The 20,368-nt window shown below is 41.7% G+C and overlaps 1 protein-coding gene across 21 annotated transcripts in view; it reads left to right on the top strand.

Annotated features, from left to right (window-relative positions):
• Positions 1-20,368, top strand: part of KIAA1217 (KIAA1217 ortholog) — a 436,407-nt gene that overhangs the window by 205,724 nt on the left and 210,315 nt on the right. The window contains exon 2 of one of the 21 annotated variants that reach the window (XM_070802064.1): positions 10,164-10,252. The exons of the other annotated variants lie outside the window; for them this stretch is intronic. Coding sequence (XP_070658165.1) covers positions 10,250-10,252 — 3 coding nt within the window. The 5' untranslated portion in view covers positions 10,164-10,249. The remainder of the gene's footprint in view (positions 1-10,163; positions 10,253-20,368) is intronic. 21 annotated transcript variants of the gene reach the window in all.

The raw sequence follows: 20,368 nt of genomic DNA on the forward strand, positions 1-20,368 counted from the left end.
AGCCTGCTGGCCTGCCTTGCAGATTTGGGACTTGCCAGCCCCCACAGTGGCGTGAGCCATTCCTAAAATCAATCTCTCTCTGTGTACACACACATATCCTACTGGTTCTGTTTCTCTGGAGAACACTAACCACTGGGATTACATGCTTCCTTGGGCACCACATAGCCTCTCATGCCTTAGAAACAGATGGGACGTTTCCTGTTCCACCTTGAACTTGCTTTTTATCACCACTTCTCAGAACCCTGCTTCGCAAAGATGATATCATCTGAAGGACTGTAGGTGATTTCATGTCGAAACAGGAAGCTACCTCAAGCTGGAATTTTGTATGGCATCCAACAGGTGTCAAATATGGCTGTATTTCCTTTGGAAATGTAATGCATCCCTCAGCACATCTGTGCACGAGCTGTGATGTCAGGGCAGCTGTGTGTTCACTTTGGGAACTGTGCATACCGGTGTACAGGAACCACGGGGATGAGATGAGCTCAGACCAAAAGCAGAGATGAGCCCCAGAGAACACCTGCGAGGAAGAAGCAGTGGCAGAGGAGCTTTTGGGGGGCAAGTCTGGTGGAGACTGGAGACACAGGAAAGAGCTGATGCACGCTCTGCACAGAGCAGGGAAAATATGATCCCAGCTAAGAAACAAGTTCAGGCCCAGGACAGAAGGCAAGAGGAAATATTCTGATGGTGGAGCTATAGTAACATGCCTACCCTTTCTCTCTTTTCCAACTTTTTTTTACATGTCTGTGTCTTCATTGTATAATGAAAAAAGATATATTTACAACCATGAAAAAAATGCTTTCTAGCTCTCTTGTTACTCAGCACACCTGATCTTCTTATTTTTTATTTTTTCCTCTTCTGTCCAGTTTCAGCCTTGAGGTGTGTGTGTGAGTATGGGAGAGAGTGTGTTTTGGAGGTAGGAGGACGTGGACAGGAATAGGTCGGAGGAGATAGTAAAATAAGGACGTAACAGAAAAAACTATTTCCAGGTTTGCTTTTCTTCATGAAATGTTCAGTAGAATTAGGGAGGTGAAGCGGATTTGCAGAAGTCCAAACAAGGAACTCGCCGTTAGAAGCTGAGGACACTCAGACTAGAGCAGGAGGTGGAAGGTGACGGGTGGAGCGAGCCCTGGGGAGGATGAGAGAATTGTACAGGTGAGTCGAGCTGGGAGGAACACCGGCGTGAGCCTTAACACTGCACTTGGACTAGACCCCAGCAGAGAGGCCTGAATGGATGGTGTGGGGCTCTGCTTTGAATCAAAGCCATAGTTTTCTCAAGACTGCATTAAAGCCACCAGGCGTTGCCAAAGCGCTTAAAATCTCTTGGCATTTGTTGAAATTAATTTGCCCGTAAGAAAATTCAGGTATCTAGCTTTGTGAAGTGTTCATTCAGGGAAATTTTTCTGTGCATTAACTAAAACCCATAATAATGAAAAAACAATGTGACACAATGGAAAGGTGACATAATTAAGCATAGAAATAAAGCTCTCGATTTTTTTGAAATTACTATCATCTTGACACTGGTGGTTTCATCAGGTAAAAGCAGTGATTCCAAGAGTCACGTGGCTGGAACCGTTGGGGTTATTTTGCATATAAGATGAGACTCGGTTTGGCATCTATTTTTATTTTGAGGAAAAACTAAAGGATAAAAAAGCATCCCGTTCCAGTTCTCCAAGAAGGTTATGATTTTAATTCCCCACCACAGAAAATGCAAAGAAATTTGTAATTACACTTCATGCGTGGCTCTCCAAAGAGGAAAAATAAATTGGTACCCATCTACCCCAAATCCGTAGATCAGACCTAGAATGGCTAATCACAGATATAAATTGTATGCTTGCTGCTGATTGCTTTCTCCTCAGTCCAATGTGAACAATTAAGATTTAGATCTTGTGTGGCTGCAACGTTTTTGAAGTGTGACTCAAAAGTAAAAGTTTATTTTAAAATTCTCTTAATCCTCTTTGGTTGAAGTATTATGTTCAGGAGGCCCGTATTAAACTGTAAGTACCGATTTGGGCTGTTTTCAGAACATCAGAGCACCTTACCATTTATCAGAATAACCAGAACTGATCGAGAAGAAACTGTGTGTTTTTTATTTTTTTTATTTTTTTACTGTGTAAAAACAAGACAGCTTTCAGTAGCAGTCACCGTTCACTGATATAGTGGGATGGAGGCGGTTCTGAGGGGCCCACCAGGGTTTTCCGCCTTCTCATTCCCATCACAGACACCCAGGAACATCTTAAAAACTATAGAAGAAATGATGCAGCTGCTGTGAAAACAGTGCAATAGTTCCTCAAAAAAAAAGTTACAAATAGAATTCCTATATGACCCAACAGTTCAACTTCATGGTATGTATATACTCAGTAGAATTGAAAACTGGGACTCAAAGACATTTGTGCACCCAAGTTCATGGGAGGATTATTTATGACAGCCAAACAGCCCATGTGTCTACCAGTGGAAGAATAGATATAAAGTGGGGTGTGCATACGTAATGGAATATTGCATGCATGCATACTAAGTTGCTTCAGTCATGTCTGACTCTTTGCAACCCCTGGTCGCAAGGCTACAGCCTGCCAGGCTCCTCTGTCCATAGGATTCACGCCCTCCTCCAGGGGATCTTCCCGACCCAGGGATCGAACCTGCGTCTCTTAATATCTCCTGCATTGGCAGGCAGGCTCTCTACCATGTGCAGCACCTGGGAAGCCCAGTGGAATATTATTCAGCCTTAAAAAGGAATGAAATCCTGTTACATGCTACAACACGGATGAGCTTCAGGACATTATGCTAAGTGAAACTAACTCAGTCATGGAAGGACAAATAGGATTCCACTTCCGTGAGGTACCTAGAGTAGAGAAATGCAGGCAGAAAGTAGAATGATTAGAGATTATCCTGAGTGCGTGGGTACAGGGAGCTTCCGCAGCCTGGAAAGCCCGCTGGAGATGGATGGTGGTGACGTTCCATAGCAACATGAATGTGCTGAATGCCACGGAACCATGCACTGAAAAATGGTGAGGATTGTAATTTTATATCATGTTTATTTTACCACCATTGAGCAAACAAAACCAAAAGCAACAGAAGAGTGGGTGACACACGAAACTCAGTCCCAGTGTGTCTGCAGCAGGGGCCAGGCTGCAGTGATGCTGAGCTCATGCGTCTATGGTCTCCGGAGTGCTGAGACTCGCATGGCACAGCCAGCAGTGAGGAGCCCACGCTGCTCAGTGATGAGAAGGCCTGCAGGCACCAGGAGGAGAGAAGGGCAGTGTGAAGGGCAGGGAGGTCCTGGTGAAGAAGATGACCCTGGTGTGGCTAGGGTCACTGGAATAACCAAGGGGTTATTCCAGTGAACAGAATTTCAGGCATTTGGAGTAATCTGTGCATGTGGGCCAGAGGGGTCTTTCGGTCACATCTGGGCAACTGTCCTTCAAAGCAAGCAAGGTGGGTGGATGTCTGTCCCACCTCCAAGAAGCATCAGCTCTTCCCTGGGTCCTGCTTCACCTGCTGCTCAGGTGAGACTCTAGAAGATAGTGGACACTCTCATCTTTGCTCTGCTTTGAGCGAAACAGAAGTAGAAGGAAGGCTCAGAATGAAGGGACCACACTACAGACCAGCCACTCATGACTGAATAAAGCAACTCTTTTAGATGCTTCAGAGAGAGACGTGCCTTACAAGTGACCCTTCCCTCTTTGGTTTGTGGGGACGTGAACCTGGGTTCAAACTTTTGTTGCTTCTTGAGCCCGGCATTCTCCTGACCCAGAAGCATCTTAGTGAACATAGGATTCATGGATTAACCCATACATACATTCAGTTTCTACACACACACTGGACATTTCCTGCGTGCTGTTCACCAAGTCAGATGAACGAGAGTTCAGTTGAGTCCATCCTTCCATGCCAGAAGAGATCCCTTGACAAGGCTGCATTTCTGCTTTGCCAGAAGAATGTCGTGATAGTCAATAATAGCTAGCTCTGGTGTTCCTACCGAAGCTCTTTATTGAATACAATTCATTTTAAATGACCTTTACTTTTCAGGAATAGTTCTTTATTTCAGAAGTGCAGATTGCAAACAGCCTAATCAGCCCTCTGGCTTTTGGTTATTAGCATTCCATCTGCTTTATAATGCCATGTAAAAACCAGCTGTGCTAGGGAGGAAAAAATAACTGATTGAATCTGTTTCTCTGGAAGAAAAATTTATGTGGCATTAAGATTGCCAAATGGCAGGGTCTTCTTTTGGGGGGGGCGGTGTGTGTGTGAGTGAGACTCACTTAAGGTGTTTGTCATATTTCTTCTTCAAGTCCCAGAACTCAGGTGTCATAGTTAATATTAGAGTTATGAACAAAAGTGCTTCTAAAAAACTAAAGGAGGAATAATAATTTTAATCATCAGTTCAGTACAGTCACTCAGTTGTGTCCGACTCTTTGTGACCCGTGGACTGCAGCACGCCAGGCCTCCCTATCCATCACCAACTTCCGGAGTTTACTCAAACTCATGTCCATTGAGTTGGTGATGCCATCCAACCATCTCGTCCTGTCATCCCTTTCTCCTCCCGCCTTCAATCTTCCCCAGCATCAGGGTCTTTTCAGATGAGTCAATTTTTCGCATCAGGTGGCTAAAGTGTTGGAGTTTCAGCTTTAACATCAGTCCTTCCAATGAATATTCAGGACTGATTTCCTTTAGGATGGACTGGTTTTATCTCCTTGTAGTCCAAGGGACTCTCAAGAGTCTTCTCCAACACCACAGTTCAATAGCATCAATTCTTCGGCACTCAGCTTTCTTTACAGTCGAACTCTCACATCCATACACGACCACTGGAAAAACCATAGCCTTGACTAGACAGACCTTTGTTGGCAAAGTAATGTCTCTGCTTTTTAATATGCTGCCTAGGTTGGTCATAATTTTTCTTCCAAGGAGTAAATGTCTTTAATTTCATGGCTGCAGTCACCATCTGCAGTGATTTTGGAATTTTAATCATAAGCTGTTGTAAATAATTTTATTATAAATGATTAAATGTTGCAGACTTAAGCATTAGCTCTTGGGCTGACTAGCCACTAAATATGGAGAAGAAAATACAAACAAAAGATTGAGTGCAGAGTGGGAGTATTATTAAGAATTCTTGGATTTCTCTTCCCAAGCTGTGGCCCATTAGTTGTTTATTTCGTAGTTCTGCTGCTTCAGGACTCTTTGTGTCTTAGACCCTACTTTTTTGAAAGGTGATGTTGATACTTGTTTATATGCTGGTCTTGTCAAGTCTTGCAAACTTGTACTGCTGCTATGTTAATTTCTTGGATAGATGCCTAAGATCATCATGTTTGTTCATAACAATGCTTATATGTGCTTTTATTCATGGACTGCTTGAAAGAGCCTTCCCCTCCTGGGTTGATCATGAGCTTGACCCTCAGACCCCGACCCTGCTCCAGACACTGGCTGTTCAGAACTTGAGTTGGGGGAGGTATAAGCCAGTGATCGTCAAAGTGCTGGTCAGGTGCCACCTTCTCAACTTGAAATAATCCTAGAAATCCTCATTTCCATTTATCAAGAAACTGCCAAAGTCACCTGGAAAGGAGCAGTTTGAAACTGAAGCTGTTTTCTGACTGGTCTTCATTCTTCCTTTATTCCCTTGTAACAGACACGGGGAGCCATGATTTGCAAGTTCTTTGAAGGTAGAATCTTGTCTTGGGATTTTCTTTTCCCTTTCAGGTTTGGAGCTTAGCTCTTGGATTTCAGGGAGGAAAACTCAGGCAGGCTATGGCAATTCAGCCATGTCCACCATCATCAGTTGCTGGGGTCGTGGATAAATTGGGAACAATTGGGGGGATATATAGAACTGAGATGAGATGAGGTGTGTGGTCCCTGGGGGAGCAGCTGAAAATGAGAGTGGGAAGGTCATCTCTTCAGCCCTTCAACTTACAAATGAGACCCTGGGGAGAACACAGGGCTCTCACCAAGCTTCCAGAGTTAATGGCAACTCAGCCACCATACCCTTTACCATCTGCATTTTATAGCACAATATGGATGGGTCCTCTTAAACCTCTCAGACAAGACTAATTACAAGCAGCCAGTTGATCCTATAATGCACCAATTTGTCTGGTCTGGCTATAAGATTAGAGAAAATTATGCTCTTGATGCAGAGAGAGGAAAACAGTGGGAAGTAATGGGACAGAAGTTTCCGCTCTGCATGTGGATGTGAATGGACAGGTGTGGATGTGCATGTACACTTTGGTGTGGTGATGAAGAAAACACAGAAACCTATTAATTTGCTAGTTTCTCTCCTAAACTCAATTTCAGTATTTTTGTAGTTTTTTTTTTCCCTATGCCATTTTTTGGTATAGATTTGTGTTCTTTGAATTATATTCTCTGAGGTAGGATTTGGGGTTCTCGTTCTTCCGACCCAGAGTTCTAGAATTATTTGAGCTTACAGGTGGGAAAGTGTGCACTGGTTAAGTCACCCATCCTCTCGAATTGGTTGCATTGATGGTTTACTGTTGTGGGACTATCGGTACCAAGGCTGGGTTACTGCCACCTCCCTATCCAATACCTTCTTTTAGATTCCTCATGGGTCCATTGCCTAACTTATTAAACAAAATAAGTTTAAATAAAATTAAATAAAATTTTGCATGCCATTGAAAAATTTTAATGATCCTTTTATTTTTTAAAAGATTCATTGATGTATTTACTTACTTTGGGCTGTGCTGGAACTTCCTTGCTGTGAGTGGGCTTTCTCTAGTCATGGCTAGCAGGGGCTCATCTGCACTTGTGGTGCACGGACGGCGCCCTCTCATGTTTCAGAGCACGGGCTCTCTTGTTTCAGTTTGCCACTTCAATAGCTGTGGCACGCGGGCTCAGTTGTTTCTCAGCCTGTGGAATCGAACCAGGGATCGCACCCATGTCCCCTGCATTGGCAAGCAGCCATGGGTTCTTAGCCAATAGACCACTAGGGAAGCCCTAATGATCCTTTTGTTAAGAAAAGGAGTTTATCCTGGCAGTGAACATTATTGCCTACATTGGAATTCAGAGATGGCATAAGGATGTTTCTAGGATTCACCCTTCACTTGCTTGTCTGCAGTACTGGTCTTTTTTTTTTTTCGGCTACACTAGATCTTTGTTGCAGCACATGGACCCTCTAGTTGTGGCGTGCAAGCTTATTTGCCCCCCAGCGTGTGGGATCTTAGTTCCCCGACCAGGGATCAAACCCGTGTCCTCTGCGTTGGAAGGCAGAGTCTTAACCACTGGACCACCATCGAAGTTCCATAGTGCTCTTCTGCCTCTTTCTTTCCTAAGTTGTGTGCTATAGGCTCGAGTCTCCTTTGTATCCATGCTGTGTATGTTAGCATTTTTCAGGATGCTTGGAGGCAGGCCGGTCCAGTTCCCAGGCCTGCTCACGATATTTCTAAGCGAACACCATTGTTCTTTTTTCCTCAAACCCATCAACCCAGAATAAATGAGGGTACCATTCCCAACCACCTCAGTGACTTACCCCACCTCTTTCTCAGAAGATTTACACAGGCATCCATGGCTTTGAGAGAGAGGCCACTTTCTCTTAACCCTTCCAGTGAATTTGTAAAGAAAATCTCCTTTGGTAATGCCAAGTAATTACACTCATATTTCTGTTTTAGATTTTGTTCATGCTCTATGCAGCTTTGTTCCATTTATGCATTTCATTGTCAATGAAACAGCGTGTTCTCCAGCTAAGTACTTCCCTGAAAATTACTTGGTTTTCACTTACTTAGAGCTACTCAGGGAAAGGATAGGTCATCTTTGTAAGAGCTATAATGTTTTGTTTCACTTCACCAAATATATATGTGTGTGTGTGTGTGTGTGGCGCAGACGGTAAAGAATCTGCTTGCAATGCGGGAGACTGGGTTTGATCTCTTGAGTTGGGAGATTTCCTGGAGAATGGAATGGCAACCCACTCCAGTATTCTTTGCCTGGAGATCTTCATGGACAGAGGAGCCTGGTAGGCTACAGTCCATGGGGTCACAAGACCTCATGCATACATATGTATATCATTGGGTTATATAGTTAAAGGGAATCATGAACATAAAATGATCAATTTTGGTTTTTAAGATGAGCAGTGTTAAAAATAAGCTTGTATGCTCCTGAGAATGATCTAGAGAAAAGAAGTGTGTGATTGTAGGAGGGAAGAAACTGAACAAAGCCTTGGGATTTAGTGGGAGGCTTAGCCTTAGGAACAGAGACAGCTTTTCCATCTTTGCAGCCAGGAAGGCATCATCTGTGGGCACGTAAATCTGGTGGATGAGGGTGAGAGGGTGAAGTAGTTCTCACCTGTCAGTGACACAGAAAGCGAGGTGATCAGCTAAGAGTAAGAAGAGGATATTGGAAGTTTGAGGGGAGAAAAAACCTCTATGAAATAGATTGTAATCTTGGAAAATAAAAGAGTGAAATCATGAGGAAAGCATAGAAGAATCAGTTAGCAGAGTTAAGTTTGAGATTTATGTTAAGGAAATTAAGACCATTAAACAGAGTTGTGTGAGTTTTTGTTTTTGTTTTTTTCCTTCCAGCAGTTTTAGCAGCTCAATGGGAAATAGGTTAAACCTGTATTTGTTTTGAATTTGTTTTCTTTTCGGCTGTGCTGGGTCTTCGTGGTTGGAGTGGGCTTTCTCTGGTGCAGCAAGCAGGGGCTGCTCTCTAGTTGCGGTGCTTGGGCTTCTCTTGTTATAGAGCACGGGCTCCAGGGCATGTGAGCTCACTGGTTGTGGCTCACGGCCTCAGTTGCCTTGCAGCACGTGGGAATCTTAGTTCCTGGATCAGGGGTAGAACCCACGTCCCATGCCTTGGCAGGCAGATTCTTAGTCACTGGACCACCAGGGAAGTCCTGACTGGAACTGTATGGATTGCCAGACTAGTGCAACAGAGGGTCAGGCAGATGAAGATGTTGCAAGGAATTGCTCATGAAGCTGGACCACAGAATCTAAATTGGGTATGATGAAGTGGATGGTGGATTGAGCTTGAAGGATAAGATTCCTGTTGGGTCAAGGATCATTGGAAAGTGTTTTTGATGGTTTCATCATTATGCCTTCAATCTGTATGACTGTGCACTGTTTAAACCATGCCCTGTGTGGCCAAATGTCCTGAGGCTACTTGGTGGAGAAGATGGATGTCCATAGATCCAATATCCAAATTCTCATATCAGGGAAAACCTTGGGAGCATGATTTTTATTTAAAAGTCTATGTTAGCAGTTGGAGAGATGATAAAAGTAGATTTGTTTGTTTAGCATCCTTTTCTTTTTGGTCTGTGTTGGGTCTCCATGGCGACAGGTGGGCTTCACTAGGAGCATTGCTCAGTTGCCCTGAGGCATGTGGGAATCTTATTTCTCTGACCCGGGATTGAACGTTCATCCCCTGTGCTGGAAAGTGGATTCTTAACCAGTGGACCACCAGGGAAGTCCCTGTTTATCATCCTTCATTCACTTTGAAGCTAGTAATGTTTTTAAAGCTCAAGTGTTTTTAATAAATGGAAAAAAATCTGTCCCTTTAAAAAATTTCTTTTTTACTCATTTGAAAAGCAAATCACAGTAAAGGTGAGAATTAATATCTAGTCCTCTGGAAATAATTTTTTAAAGTAAATCACATCCATTAGGGAAATTCAAAAAGTTCAAAAAGCATTAAAAAAAATCCTGTCCTACAGGTAGACAGAAATGACTTTGTATCTTTTGACAAATCTCTTCTCCAGGGGATCTTCCCAACCCAGGAATAGAACCGGGGTCTCCTGCATTGCAGGTGGATTCTTTAACAGCTGAGCTACCAGGGAAGCCCCTTTAAAATAGTAGTTTTTATTATTTAATGTCATTTTATTTTTAATGGTTATAAGATGTTTGTTAATTTTTAAAGATATGAAGTTATTATTGTTGTTAGACATTGAAATCTTTTCATGTGTATGAAATGATGACAACTCAGCAGTGAGCCCCAGAAACGCACTATTTAAGTTGTAAATATACCAATTAAAGGAGCCACAACTTACCCTAAGGCCTTGCAGGGAGCATTGTTCCTATTTCAGCAAGTTCCAGGACTGTGTGGATGAAAGTCCCCTTGTGAGCAGAGGTCCCCGACCCCCAGGCTGTGGACTGGTACTGGTCCTTGCCTGTTAGGAGCTGGGCCGCACAGCAGGAGGTGAGCGGTGGGCAGGCAAATGAGAGACACTTCATCTGTATTTACAGCCGCTCCCCATCGCTGTCCCATCACCCCCAGATGGGACCGTCTAGCTGCAGGAAAACCAGCTAAGGGCTCCCACTGATTCTGCGTTATGGTGAGTTGTATAATTATTTCATTATATATCATAATGTAAAAATAACAGAAATAAAGTGCCCAATAAATGTGTGCTTGAATCATCCTGAAACTATTCCATAACACTGGTCCCTGATGCCAAAAGGGTTGGGGACAGCTGATTATGAGGACTTTGAATACCTGAGAAAGTAAAGGGACCTTACTTACATTCACTTTTTACTTCTTTATCTTTTCCATCAAGCTGTTTCATCACTGGAGTAGTTGGATTGATGCTGTTAGATGTTGTAAATTGGAAATTTTCCTTCCTATAAGCTGTTATCTTACAAATCTTTAGGAGCTGGAAATTAACATTTTATAGGTGAGAACCTTAACTCACAAAAATTCTACTTGCTTCCTCTACCCTTTCCCCAGCTAAGAATTAAAAAGAATGTTTTTTTTTTTGATGGTGGAATATTTTGGTCTAGCTCATGCCATACAAATACTTATGAGAGCTTAGTTTGAGCAAATCTGACAAAAGCTTTGTAACACGGGTGTTGTACTTATCTAATTCATTTTTTCCAGCGAGCTCTAACATTTCTCAAATGTAAAGGTGTGAAGGGCATGGTTACCAAAAACGAATAGATGTGAACAGGGCTGTGTTATTAAATGTCATGCTTCTTGATTTGTTGGTCATGTATTATCTCAAACAAAAATGGATTTTCCTACTCTTCTGTTTTTGCAGTTTCGAAAATGGGCTGTCCACAGACTAGTTTGTGGCATTCTTATTTTGCAGTTAGGAGGAAATGGAAATAAATAGAAATTGATTTGGTTCCTCTCCCAATTATATGAATTAATACTGGTTCTCAAAATTCTCTTACATAAGGAAGGGTACAGTTGAGATAGAATGGTGTCTTGTGAGTAACTAGGGAAGAGAGTGATATGCAACAGCTGATGGTGTGTTAATGATGCTTAATAATTTTAAGCAGAGTAAGATGGCAAATTTTTGTCCACATTGGAACTGTGTTGTGCATACCACTTTTAGACTTCCTTTCATTGGTTTTATTTGTTTCTTGACATTTCAAGATAGCATAAAATGTTTGGTTTTTGTTTTCTGAAAGATGAAAAGTGCAAACTCATCGCATTTATTTAAGAAAGGATGCAAGCTAGTGGTAGTCTTCTAAATTGATATTGCTTCTTCTTTGGTGAAAAATAGCCTAGGTATTGTCAGAATCTTATTTATTTAAAAAAATATGTATTTATTGGCCACGCTGAGTCTTCGTTGTTGCATGCAGCATCTTCTATCTTCATGGCTGCATGTGAAGTCTTAGTTTCGGCATGTGGGATCTAGTTCCCTGAGCAGGGATCAAATCTGGGCCCCCTGCATTGGGAGAATGGTCTTAGCCACCGAACCACCAAGCAAGCCCCTTGTCAGCATATTTTAAAAAACCTTTCATGGGTGTTATCTTCACAAGGCAAAGTAAGATGCCAGTTACCGATGTTTCATAAGTACTAGTTCGACAGACTTGCATCACTGTGATACTCAGTTTTGGCATATCGAGAAAGTGAGATGTTTAACAGTCTTTACTAAAATGTGGTTACATATGTGATTTTTAATTATGCTTTTTTGCTATTTTCTCAATTTGCATAAAGTCCCCTTTCAGTATAAATCTAAGAGAATTGCTCATTGAGTCCTCCATGCTTTACATATTATTATGTAGTAATACCTCTCAAGACCCTTTTTTTAAAAAAAGATTTTTGGCCACACCACATGGCATGAGTTGGAGTAAACTCCAGGAGATGGTGAAGGACAGGAAAGCCTGGAATGCTACAGCCCACAGGGTCGCAAAGAGTCAGACGCAACTGAGCAGCTGAATAAAAACAATGGCAATGTGGCATGTGGGACCCTAGGCCCTGACTAGGGATCAGACCCGTGTCCACTGTATTGGAAGGTGGAGTCTTAACCGCTGGACTGCTGGGACAGTCCCCAGTACCCTCTGTTTTTTACTTACTTTTGTTCTGATTCCCATTTCACTGATGAAGGAATAGAGGCACAGCGGGTATGTATAACTTCCCTGGGATCAGAACAAATGGCAGAGCCAGGATTGCACCCCTGGTCCTAAAGAGTGTAATCTTAGGTCTGTGTATTGTATTTTTTTCAGTTCCAGCGTTCTGGGACCTGATGTCTCCATCTGCTGCATGTGGTCCTGGTGCCCTCTGTCCTGGAATGTTAGTCATCTTTGTGTGTGACCCTGTGACGCTCTGATTGGGACCCAAACTGGGGCCACTGAGCAGTCAAACAGCTCTATTAACAGAGATGTCAGTGTCCTTATTTTTTATTTACTAGGAATAAATGAGTAATTGATATCCTGTTTTCAGATTTCCATGACTGTATCCCTCTTCTCTTCATAGCTACAAAATGTCCTCAGGAACAGTGTAATTAAATATAGCTTTGTCTCTTTATTTTTGAGACCCACATTTATGTCTCTATTTATAGCTTATCTTAGGACCTTTGTGATTCCATGTGCTGAACTGGTCTCCGTATATATCTCTGTATAAGCTGGGGTCCCAGTTTTGTTAATTGAATTTGCAGCGTGAGGTAGGAAATCACTGTCCTTTTGTATGTATCTTTCCAAGATTCAAAGCTAATGATATTGTTTGATAGGATTTACTAATAGCACTGTTACAATTTATAACATATTCATTTGTACTGTATTAAACTATCCATCGCATTGTGCTTGTTACTCAGAGGAAAGTAAGACTTCTTGTACTCTTAATGAAAAAAATCTCTTCTCTGGGTAAGACCCTATAGAGTATTCCCCTTGTTCTAGAGCCAAAGAAGAAAGATAAATTGTCTTAAGACGTAAGAACATCTCTTGTTGGATAATTAGCCCTTTACAGACCTAAGGGAGCAGTGATAGAGTGTCCCCTCTAAGGACAGCTCTAAGGGAGCACGTCAGTGGGAAGTTGAGTGTAAACACTCCTGTATTTAGCAAACCAGACGTTATTTAACTTCTCAGAGTCTTCATCTTCTCACCAGTTAATTAAGATTAAGAATACTTATGATACTGGCTTTATTGACATCTAAGTATATTCATATAATGTAGTTAGTGCTGTGCCTTTTTCTCCCAGTGTAGGTGCTCAATAAGAGGTAATTATTTGATTACTGAATATTAATATGCTACCGAAAGGATCTTGAGCAGGTTTGGAGAATAAGCCATTAGCTAGCAAAGAAATAATAATGGAAAATGCACTTAGGCAAATGCACTAAGCGAATATGGTTTCATGGGTTTGCCTAAAATATAGGAAATACTTTTTAAAAATAAGGAAAAATAAGGGTAAAAGAATCTCTCTTGTTGACTTAAGGCCTTGTTTGATTTGTCTCATGTGTGACTTACATGAGACTCAAAAGCATGGACTGTTTTAAGAATAACTAGGAACTTAAAAGTAAGGCTGTTTGATCCTTTGAACAACTCTTTTAGTGACTTAAGAAGATATAAACGGAGGTCATCAGTCAGGAAGCGCATAGTTTCCAAAGAAACTTTTTAGAAAAGGCGAAGGGAACCCTTCCAAGGAATCCTGATGCAGATCTCTCATTAAGAGGAGTGCAGGCTTTCTGAACCTCTGACCCTGTCATCTATCTGGGTGGTGTCAGGGGACTCCTTGCCCTCTTCTGCCTTATGGATCCATATCAACTCCTAGAGAAACAGCGGGGTCGTTTTAAAGAAGAAAACAGAAAAGTCCACGAAGATGCCTGTTACAAACGTAGCATTAGATGCATGTCTGATTGCAAAAGACATTAGTCGTAGGATCTTCAGTGGCTAAGCATCAGCCGTATTAATACACCTGAATCTGTGAAAGTGGATTTCAGGTATTTATGAGGAAACTCTCACTACAGAGGTTGAATAGAAAAAGATAGGAGAATCCTGCGGTCCTGACTGTGCTTTAATGAAACTTAGGTACAGGAAACATAAGAGGCCAGTCTCAGAAAGGTAGGGAAGGCAGGAGGAAACCCAATGGGATGAGCAAAGAAGTGCTTGAATAGCCGAGACCTGAACAGGAATGCTGTGCCAAGCAGGGGCCTGGCAGAGGGCCGAGAAGGAGGACCAAGAAACAGCAGCAGAGCTCGAGCAGGAAATGAAAAGCAACTTTCAAAACACATCAGGGGAGACCTTCTTTAAGTACATCAGAAACAAGACAGAGAAATGTTGTTTCTCTGTTCCCCAGAGGAAGGAGTTGGTTTTAAATGACATCGATAGGCCAAGTTGTCTACTCTTTTCCCCTGCATAGAAGCATAACTTCATTGTTTTAGTAGAATCTGGTAGTCTTGAGCTGGAGTAGGGAACATTATCAGAAGAGCTGGAGGAAGGCTCTTTTAGCAGGCTGCGTGTGTGTGTGTGTGTGTGTGTGTGTGTGTGTGTGTATTGTTGTTGTTTATGGGTCTAGTTCCCTGAACAGGGATGGAACCTGGGCCTCCTGCATTTGGAGCTCGATGCCTTCACCACCAGACTACCAGTAAAGTCCCAGAAGTGATTATTTTTCACTACACAAATCTTGAGCTAAGTGGCTACCCGTCGGAGCATATTGAAAGTGTGTTTAAATAGAAACTAATATTCTTGGTGCAATGGGTAAAAAGGGTCATAGTGAGACAGTTAAAAAGGGATCAGTACCAGATCCAGTGCTTATTCAAAATATTCTATAATCTGTAAGATGTGCAGGAAACACAGAACATGACCAGGCTGCTGGTGGGAATGGGGAGAAGGGAGCGATTTAGGTCAAGATGGTCTTGGCCATTTGGGAGGCATGGTTATAAATGAAGTAGTGGAAGATAAGGTCAGGGCAGAAGGGTAGTGGGCATAGGATACTTGCATTTTCATATGTAAGCATCATGATGGTCCTGATTTGAATGCATGCTTAGAAGGCATACATTTTGAGTTTATCTGATGGTTTGTTTTTTACCCAAAGCAGTGTTGAGTTGGTTTCTTTCTGAGCCCCGCAAGTTGCCTTTTTTCTGGGCCAACTACCTTCTAAGAATAGTTTAAGAGAGGTCTTGTAGGTATAAAGCTCAAAATCAATAGGCCAACCTACAAGATCAGGTAACAGAGGACTTTGTAGTAAGTTCAGGTCTTAGCCTTGGGTAAGCAAGGATCTAGTCTTAGCTCTGCAGTAAGAGTGAAGTCATTGAAAAGAGTCATAAGGATGGTTAACAAATTGGGAAAAATAAAGTGCCAAGGTGAAACAAAACTCAAATAAAGTGACTTTTTTTTTTTTTTTAATTTTTTTGGCCTGCCAGGATCTTAATTCCCTGATCAGGGATTGAACCCACACCCACTGCATTGGAAGCACAGAGTCTTAACCATTGGACCATCAGGGAAGTCCCCAGTGATGTTATTAATGTTAAGTATCTGAAGGACTTTTTAAAAAAGCCACATTAGTGATATGTTTTATATTTCTTCTGATGAAAAGGAGGGCAAAGACTTACCTGAATAAAGGATTTGGAATAGATTTAAAGATTGTATGACCCTTATACAATGTTGAGATAAGGTTGTGAGGAACAATGTATGTTTCCTTCTAAGAGATCTTTAAAAGTATGAGCAATTGTATTTTGGGGATGAGTACATTTGATACATTTATAAAATGTTTGACTTTGATATTAACTAGGCGGCGAAGGAGATGAACCTTGGGATCGCTTTCAACTGAGTATATTTTTTTTTAATATTTATTTTTATTTATTTATTTGGCTGTGCCAGGCCTTACTTGCAGCACACGGGATCTTTGATCTTTTTTGCAGCACTTGGGCTCTTTAGTTGTGGCATTCTAACTCTTAGTTGAGGCATATGGAATCTAGTTCCCTGATCAGGGATTGAACCCAGGCCCCCTGCATTGGGAGCATGGAGTCTTAGCCACTGGACCCCCAGGGAAGTCCAATATATATTTGTATTGGTTTTATTGGCATTTTCCTCTTCCTACTACAGCTGTGTGTTTAGCTGCCTTCTAATGGCTGTGTAAGTCTTTTATGGTAGTATTTATAAGCTTTTATTATATTTGTTTGCTCAATTAACAGTCTCCTTGATGCCGCTCAGCTCTGTAAATGGACAAAGTCTATCTTGTTCACCATCGTGACTTCAGTTCCAACCCATTACCTGGCACGCAGTTGTAATATTTGTAGAATGAATGATAACGTGGAATGAAGTATGACTTAAGTTGTGGGCTTAGAAGGTTGTCATTTTTAGAATGATTTGTTAGAGGCTTAGTTCAGTTCAGTCGCTCAGTTGTGTCCAACTCTGTGACCCCATGGACTGCAGAGGCTAGAATATCACTAAAATGGATTTCCCGATCTTGAGCATTTTGTTTAAGTCCTGTTGCTGAAATTGTCTGTTATTTGAATCAAAGGATGTCCTCTCTAATCATCTTGTGAAATGTAAATGGGATCCACACAACTGTACTTGAATGTCCCTAACCACATTATTCATAATTAACAAAAAGTGGAAATAACCCAAATGTCCATCAATTAATGAATAAATAAAGAGTGGTATCTCTACATGACTTAGTGACTAAACAACAGCAGCAATACAGTGGAATAGTATTTGGCAATAAAAAGGAATGAAGTATTGATACATGTTACATCATGGATATATTTTGAAAACATTATGCCATTCAGAGAGAATCACATATTATATGATTCTACTTACTGTGAAATGTCCAAAACAGGCAAATGCACAGAGATAAACGGTAAACTGGTAGTTGCCTGAGGCCGAGAAAGTTAAGAGGAGACGGGAAGTGAGTGCTAGTAGGCGTGGGGTTTCTGAATATGACTGCCATCGTGGTTGTCCAGCCCTGTGAATATTCTAAATGCCGTTAAATTGTGTACCTTTGCTTTGCAGTTTTTTTAAAAAGATGAGTACTAGGTACTGAAGTTTTGAAAAATATTTATATATGTATGTACTTATTTTTGGCTGTGTCAGGTCTTAGAAGCAGAACTCAAGATCCTTGTTGCAGCTCATGGGCTTCTCTCTAGTTGAAGCTCGCAGGCTCAGTAGCTGTGGCTTGAGGGCTTAGTTGTTCCTCAGAGCCCACCAGCGATGGCACCAGTGTCCCCTGCATTGGAAGCTGGATTCTTAACCACTGGACCACCAAGGAAGTCCCTTTTTTTTTTTTTTTGCAATTTTTAAAGCCTTATTTATTTATTTTTGGAAATATAATTGATTTACCATATTATATTTGTACAACGTAGTCATTCAGTATTTTTATAGGTTGTACTTCATTTAAAGTTATTATAAAATATTGGCTACATTTTCTGTGCCCAGGTGTATACTCTAGGGGTTTGTTGTTGTTTTGGCCACACCACGCGGCATTCAGGGTCTTAGTTCCCCAACCAGGAATTAAGCTCCTGCCCTCTGCAGTAGAAGCTCGGAGACTTAACTGGAAGTCCCCAGTTGTACACTTTAAATGAGTGCATTCCTATTGCCAGTCCCCCTGGTAATAGACCTCTAGCGAGAAAAGAACATGAAGAACATATTCAGACAGTAGAAAATTCAGCTGTTTTTTCTACTGTCCGGTTTTGCCTTTGGCCAAGGGTATCTAAACAATTAGGGTTTCCCCGGTGGTGCTAGTGGTGAAGAACCTGCCTGCCATTGCAGGAGACACAAGGGAAGAGGGTTTGATTCCTGGGTTGGGAAGATCCCCTAGAGGAGGGTATGGCAGCCCACTCCGTATTCTTGCCTGAAGAATTACATGGACATAGGAGCCTGGAAGGCTACAGTCCATTGGGATGCAAAAGAGCTGGACATTACTGAAGCGACTGAGCGCAGCACAGCACACGGCATCTAAGAATTATATTTGGCAAACACTTTTTGTACAAAACAAGCAGTGTAGGGTCTTGGCTGTTTTGCCTTAGAAAGGGTGCAGACCTCCTAACCCTGCACGTAGCCCAGAGGATCTTCAGTGTGGATTTCTGTGTCTGTGTCACCCTTTACAACATGGACGAGGGTGCTGTGACCCCATCCAGTTCAGTACTGCGTCCATGGCCTGCAATTTACCCAGGGCCTGGCACAGGGCAGGAGGACCGCATTGTTTATTGCATTATCTACAGTTAAATATAAAGCGCTGGGCAGGCTTTGCTTTCAGACAAGGTACAGACTCTGTTTTGTGCTTGACAGAGTTGCTTGCTTAGAAAATGCTTTTAAAAAATTTTTTATTGAAATGATTTTCAACAAGAATGCCAAGATTGTTCAATGAGGAAAGGACGGTCTTCAGCAAATGAGACTTTCAAATATTGCATGATTCCAACTCATAGGAGATTTCTAGCGTGGTCCCATTCCTAGAGAGAGGAAGTGAAATGGTGGTTACCAGGGACTGGGGGGAAAGGGGTATGGGAGTTGGCAATTAAAGGCTATGGTTTCACTGGGGAAAGCTGAAAAGATGACGCTGATCCACAACAGTGCAAATGTGCTTCATGCCAAAACTGGACACTTAAGGGTGGTTAAAAAGGTAAGTTTTATGTAATATACTTTGCCACAATAAAAACATTATTTTCAAAAGATAGAAAATATTATTTTCAAATGAGAACATTTACATGTACAGACAAAGGCTGCCATCGAAGTTCCCATGTCCCCTGTCCCACCATAAATATCCTCAGGTGCTTCCTCTAGAACATAGCAAGCACAGGAAGCATTGCCTCACCTAGATCCTTTCACAGCTTTTACTCCAAATTACTCAGTGACCCAACCAGTGATTGACAACATTTTCAACAGTGCTTTACACGCTATTGTGAAAACCGTGGGATTTGTTAGTCATCATCTGGACCAGACTCTGGGAGATTCCGTAGTGTGGTTTTGTTTCTGTTATTAGTGCTCTACTGAATTTTCACTAATTTATTCCTTTCAGTAATTTAAAAAATATATTTATAAGAAATGCATTTTTGAAAGATAATACCACGTCTCATAAGCTGTTTCTTACTAGAAACCAAAGACTTCCTGATAATGATGGAGTGCCATTTTGATGCTTGGAAAGGGGTCTGGAAAAAGAATGCTGTGTATCCATTATTTCTTCCATGACCTATGGCTTACCATCTTGGGTTGGACTGTCCGTGCATACCTCACTTTGTGGGAGCAAGACGCATAGGAATTGGTTAATCTGCAGACTTCACATTTTTCATTTGCCTTTTTCCTAGACTTTTTGCCATTTTCAGCAATGAATAGGACATTTTTAGAAAACTCTCAAAATGTTTTCTAAATTTAAGTGAGTTTGAGGTCCAGAAGACAACCAACACATGTTGAATCCAGCCTTAGAGTCTTCAGAAGTGAGGCATAGTCTTTGTCCCCGGTGTGGGTCATTTTCTAGGTTCTTCTGTCAAGGATTCTTTCAGGGACCTTCCCAGGAGATTCTAGTGTCCAAAATACAAGGCCTTTGTCTGTACCTTTCAAAACACTTGGGCTCCCCCGGCTGCTCAGATGATAAAGAATCTGCCTGCAATTCAAGAAACCTGGGTTCAATCCCTGAGTCAGGAAGATCCCCTAGAGAAGGAAATGGCAACCCACTCCAGTATTCTTGCCTAGAAAATTCCATGGACAGAGGAGCCTGGCAGGCTATAGTCCATAGGGTCTCAAAGAGTCAGACAGGAATGAGCAACTTTCACTTTCTTTCCGAACACTTAACATTTCATTATGAAACTTACAGCAACCTTCTTAGCCTGCGTCCCTCAATCCTAAGGGTCACATCTAAATGGCAGTGAAGTGAATGACTTCAATGGCCCTTTCTGGAGGACAGAGAGAGACTCTGCAAGTCGTGTAGGATGTGCCCATGCTGGAAAGAACCTCATGAAATGATTCATGCCTTCAAGCTGGGCTGAGTTTAATCCTTCAGAGAGAGGCAACTGTCACGTTTTTCAGATATTGAGCGTACTTTATCATTTTGACCTGGATGCTCAAGGCATTCCTCTGTGTCTAACCTAAAACTGGTTTGAAGTGGGTTTTCTTTTCACATGGTATAAGTTTATATATTCTTCCTGGCTGTAGAAATAATACATGTTCCTTTTAAATGGTCATCAGTTTAAGATATTTTAAGTTTATTTCCTAGATTCTTTTCTTGTGGCTTTGAAATTGAGACAAAATTGACTCTTATGATACAAATAACTCTTAAGGAAGAGTAATTTCATCATAAC

Source organism: Bos indicus, chromosome 13 (genome assembly GCF_029378745.1).
Source record: "Bos indicus isolate NIAB-ARS_2022 breed Sahiwal x Tharparkar chromosome 13, NIAB-ARS_B.indTharparkar_mat_pri_1.0, whole genome shotgun sequence".
Classification (NCBI taxonomy): domain Eukaryota; kingdom Metazoa; phylum Chordata; class Mammalia; order Artiodactyla; family Bovidae; genus Bos; species Bos indicus.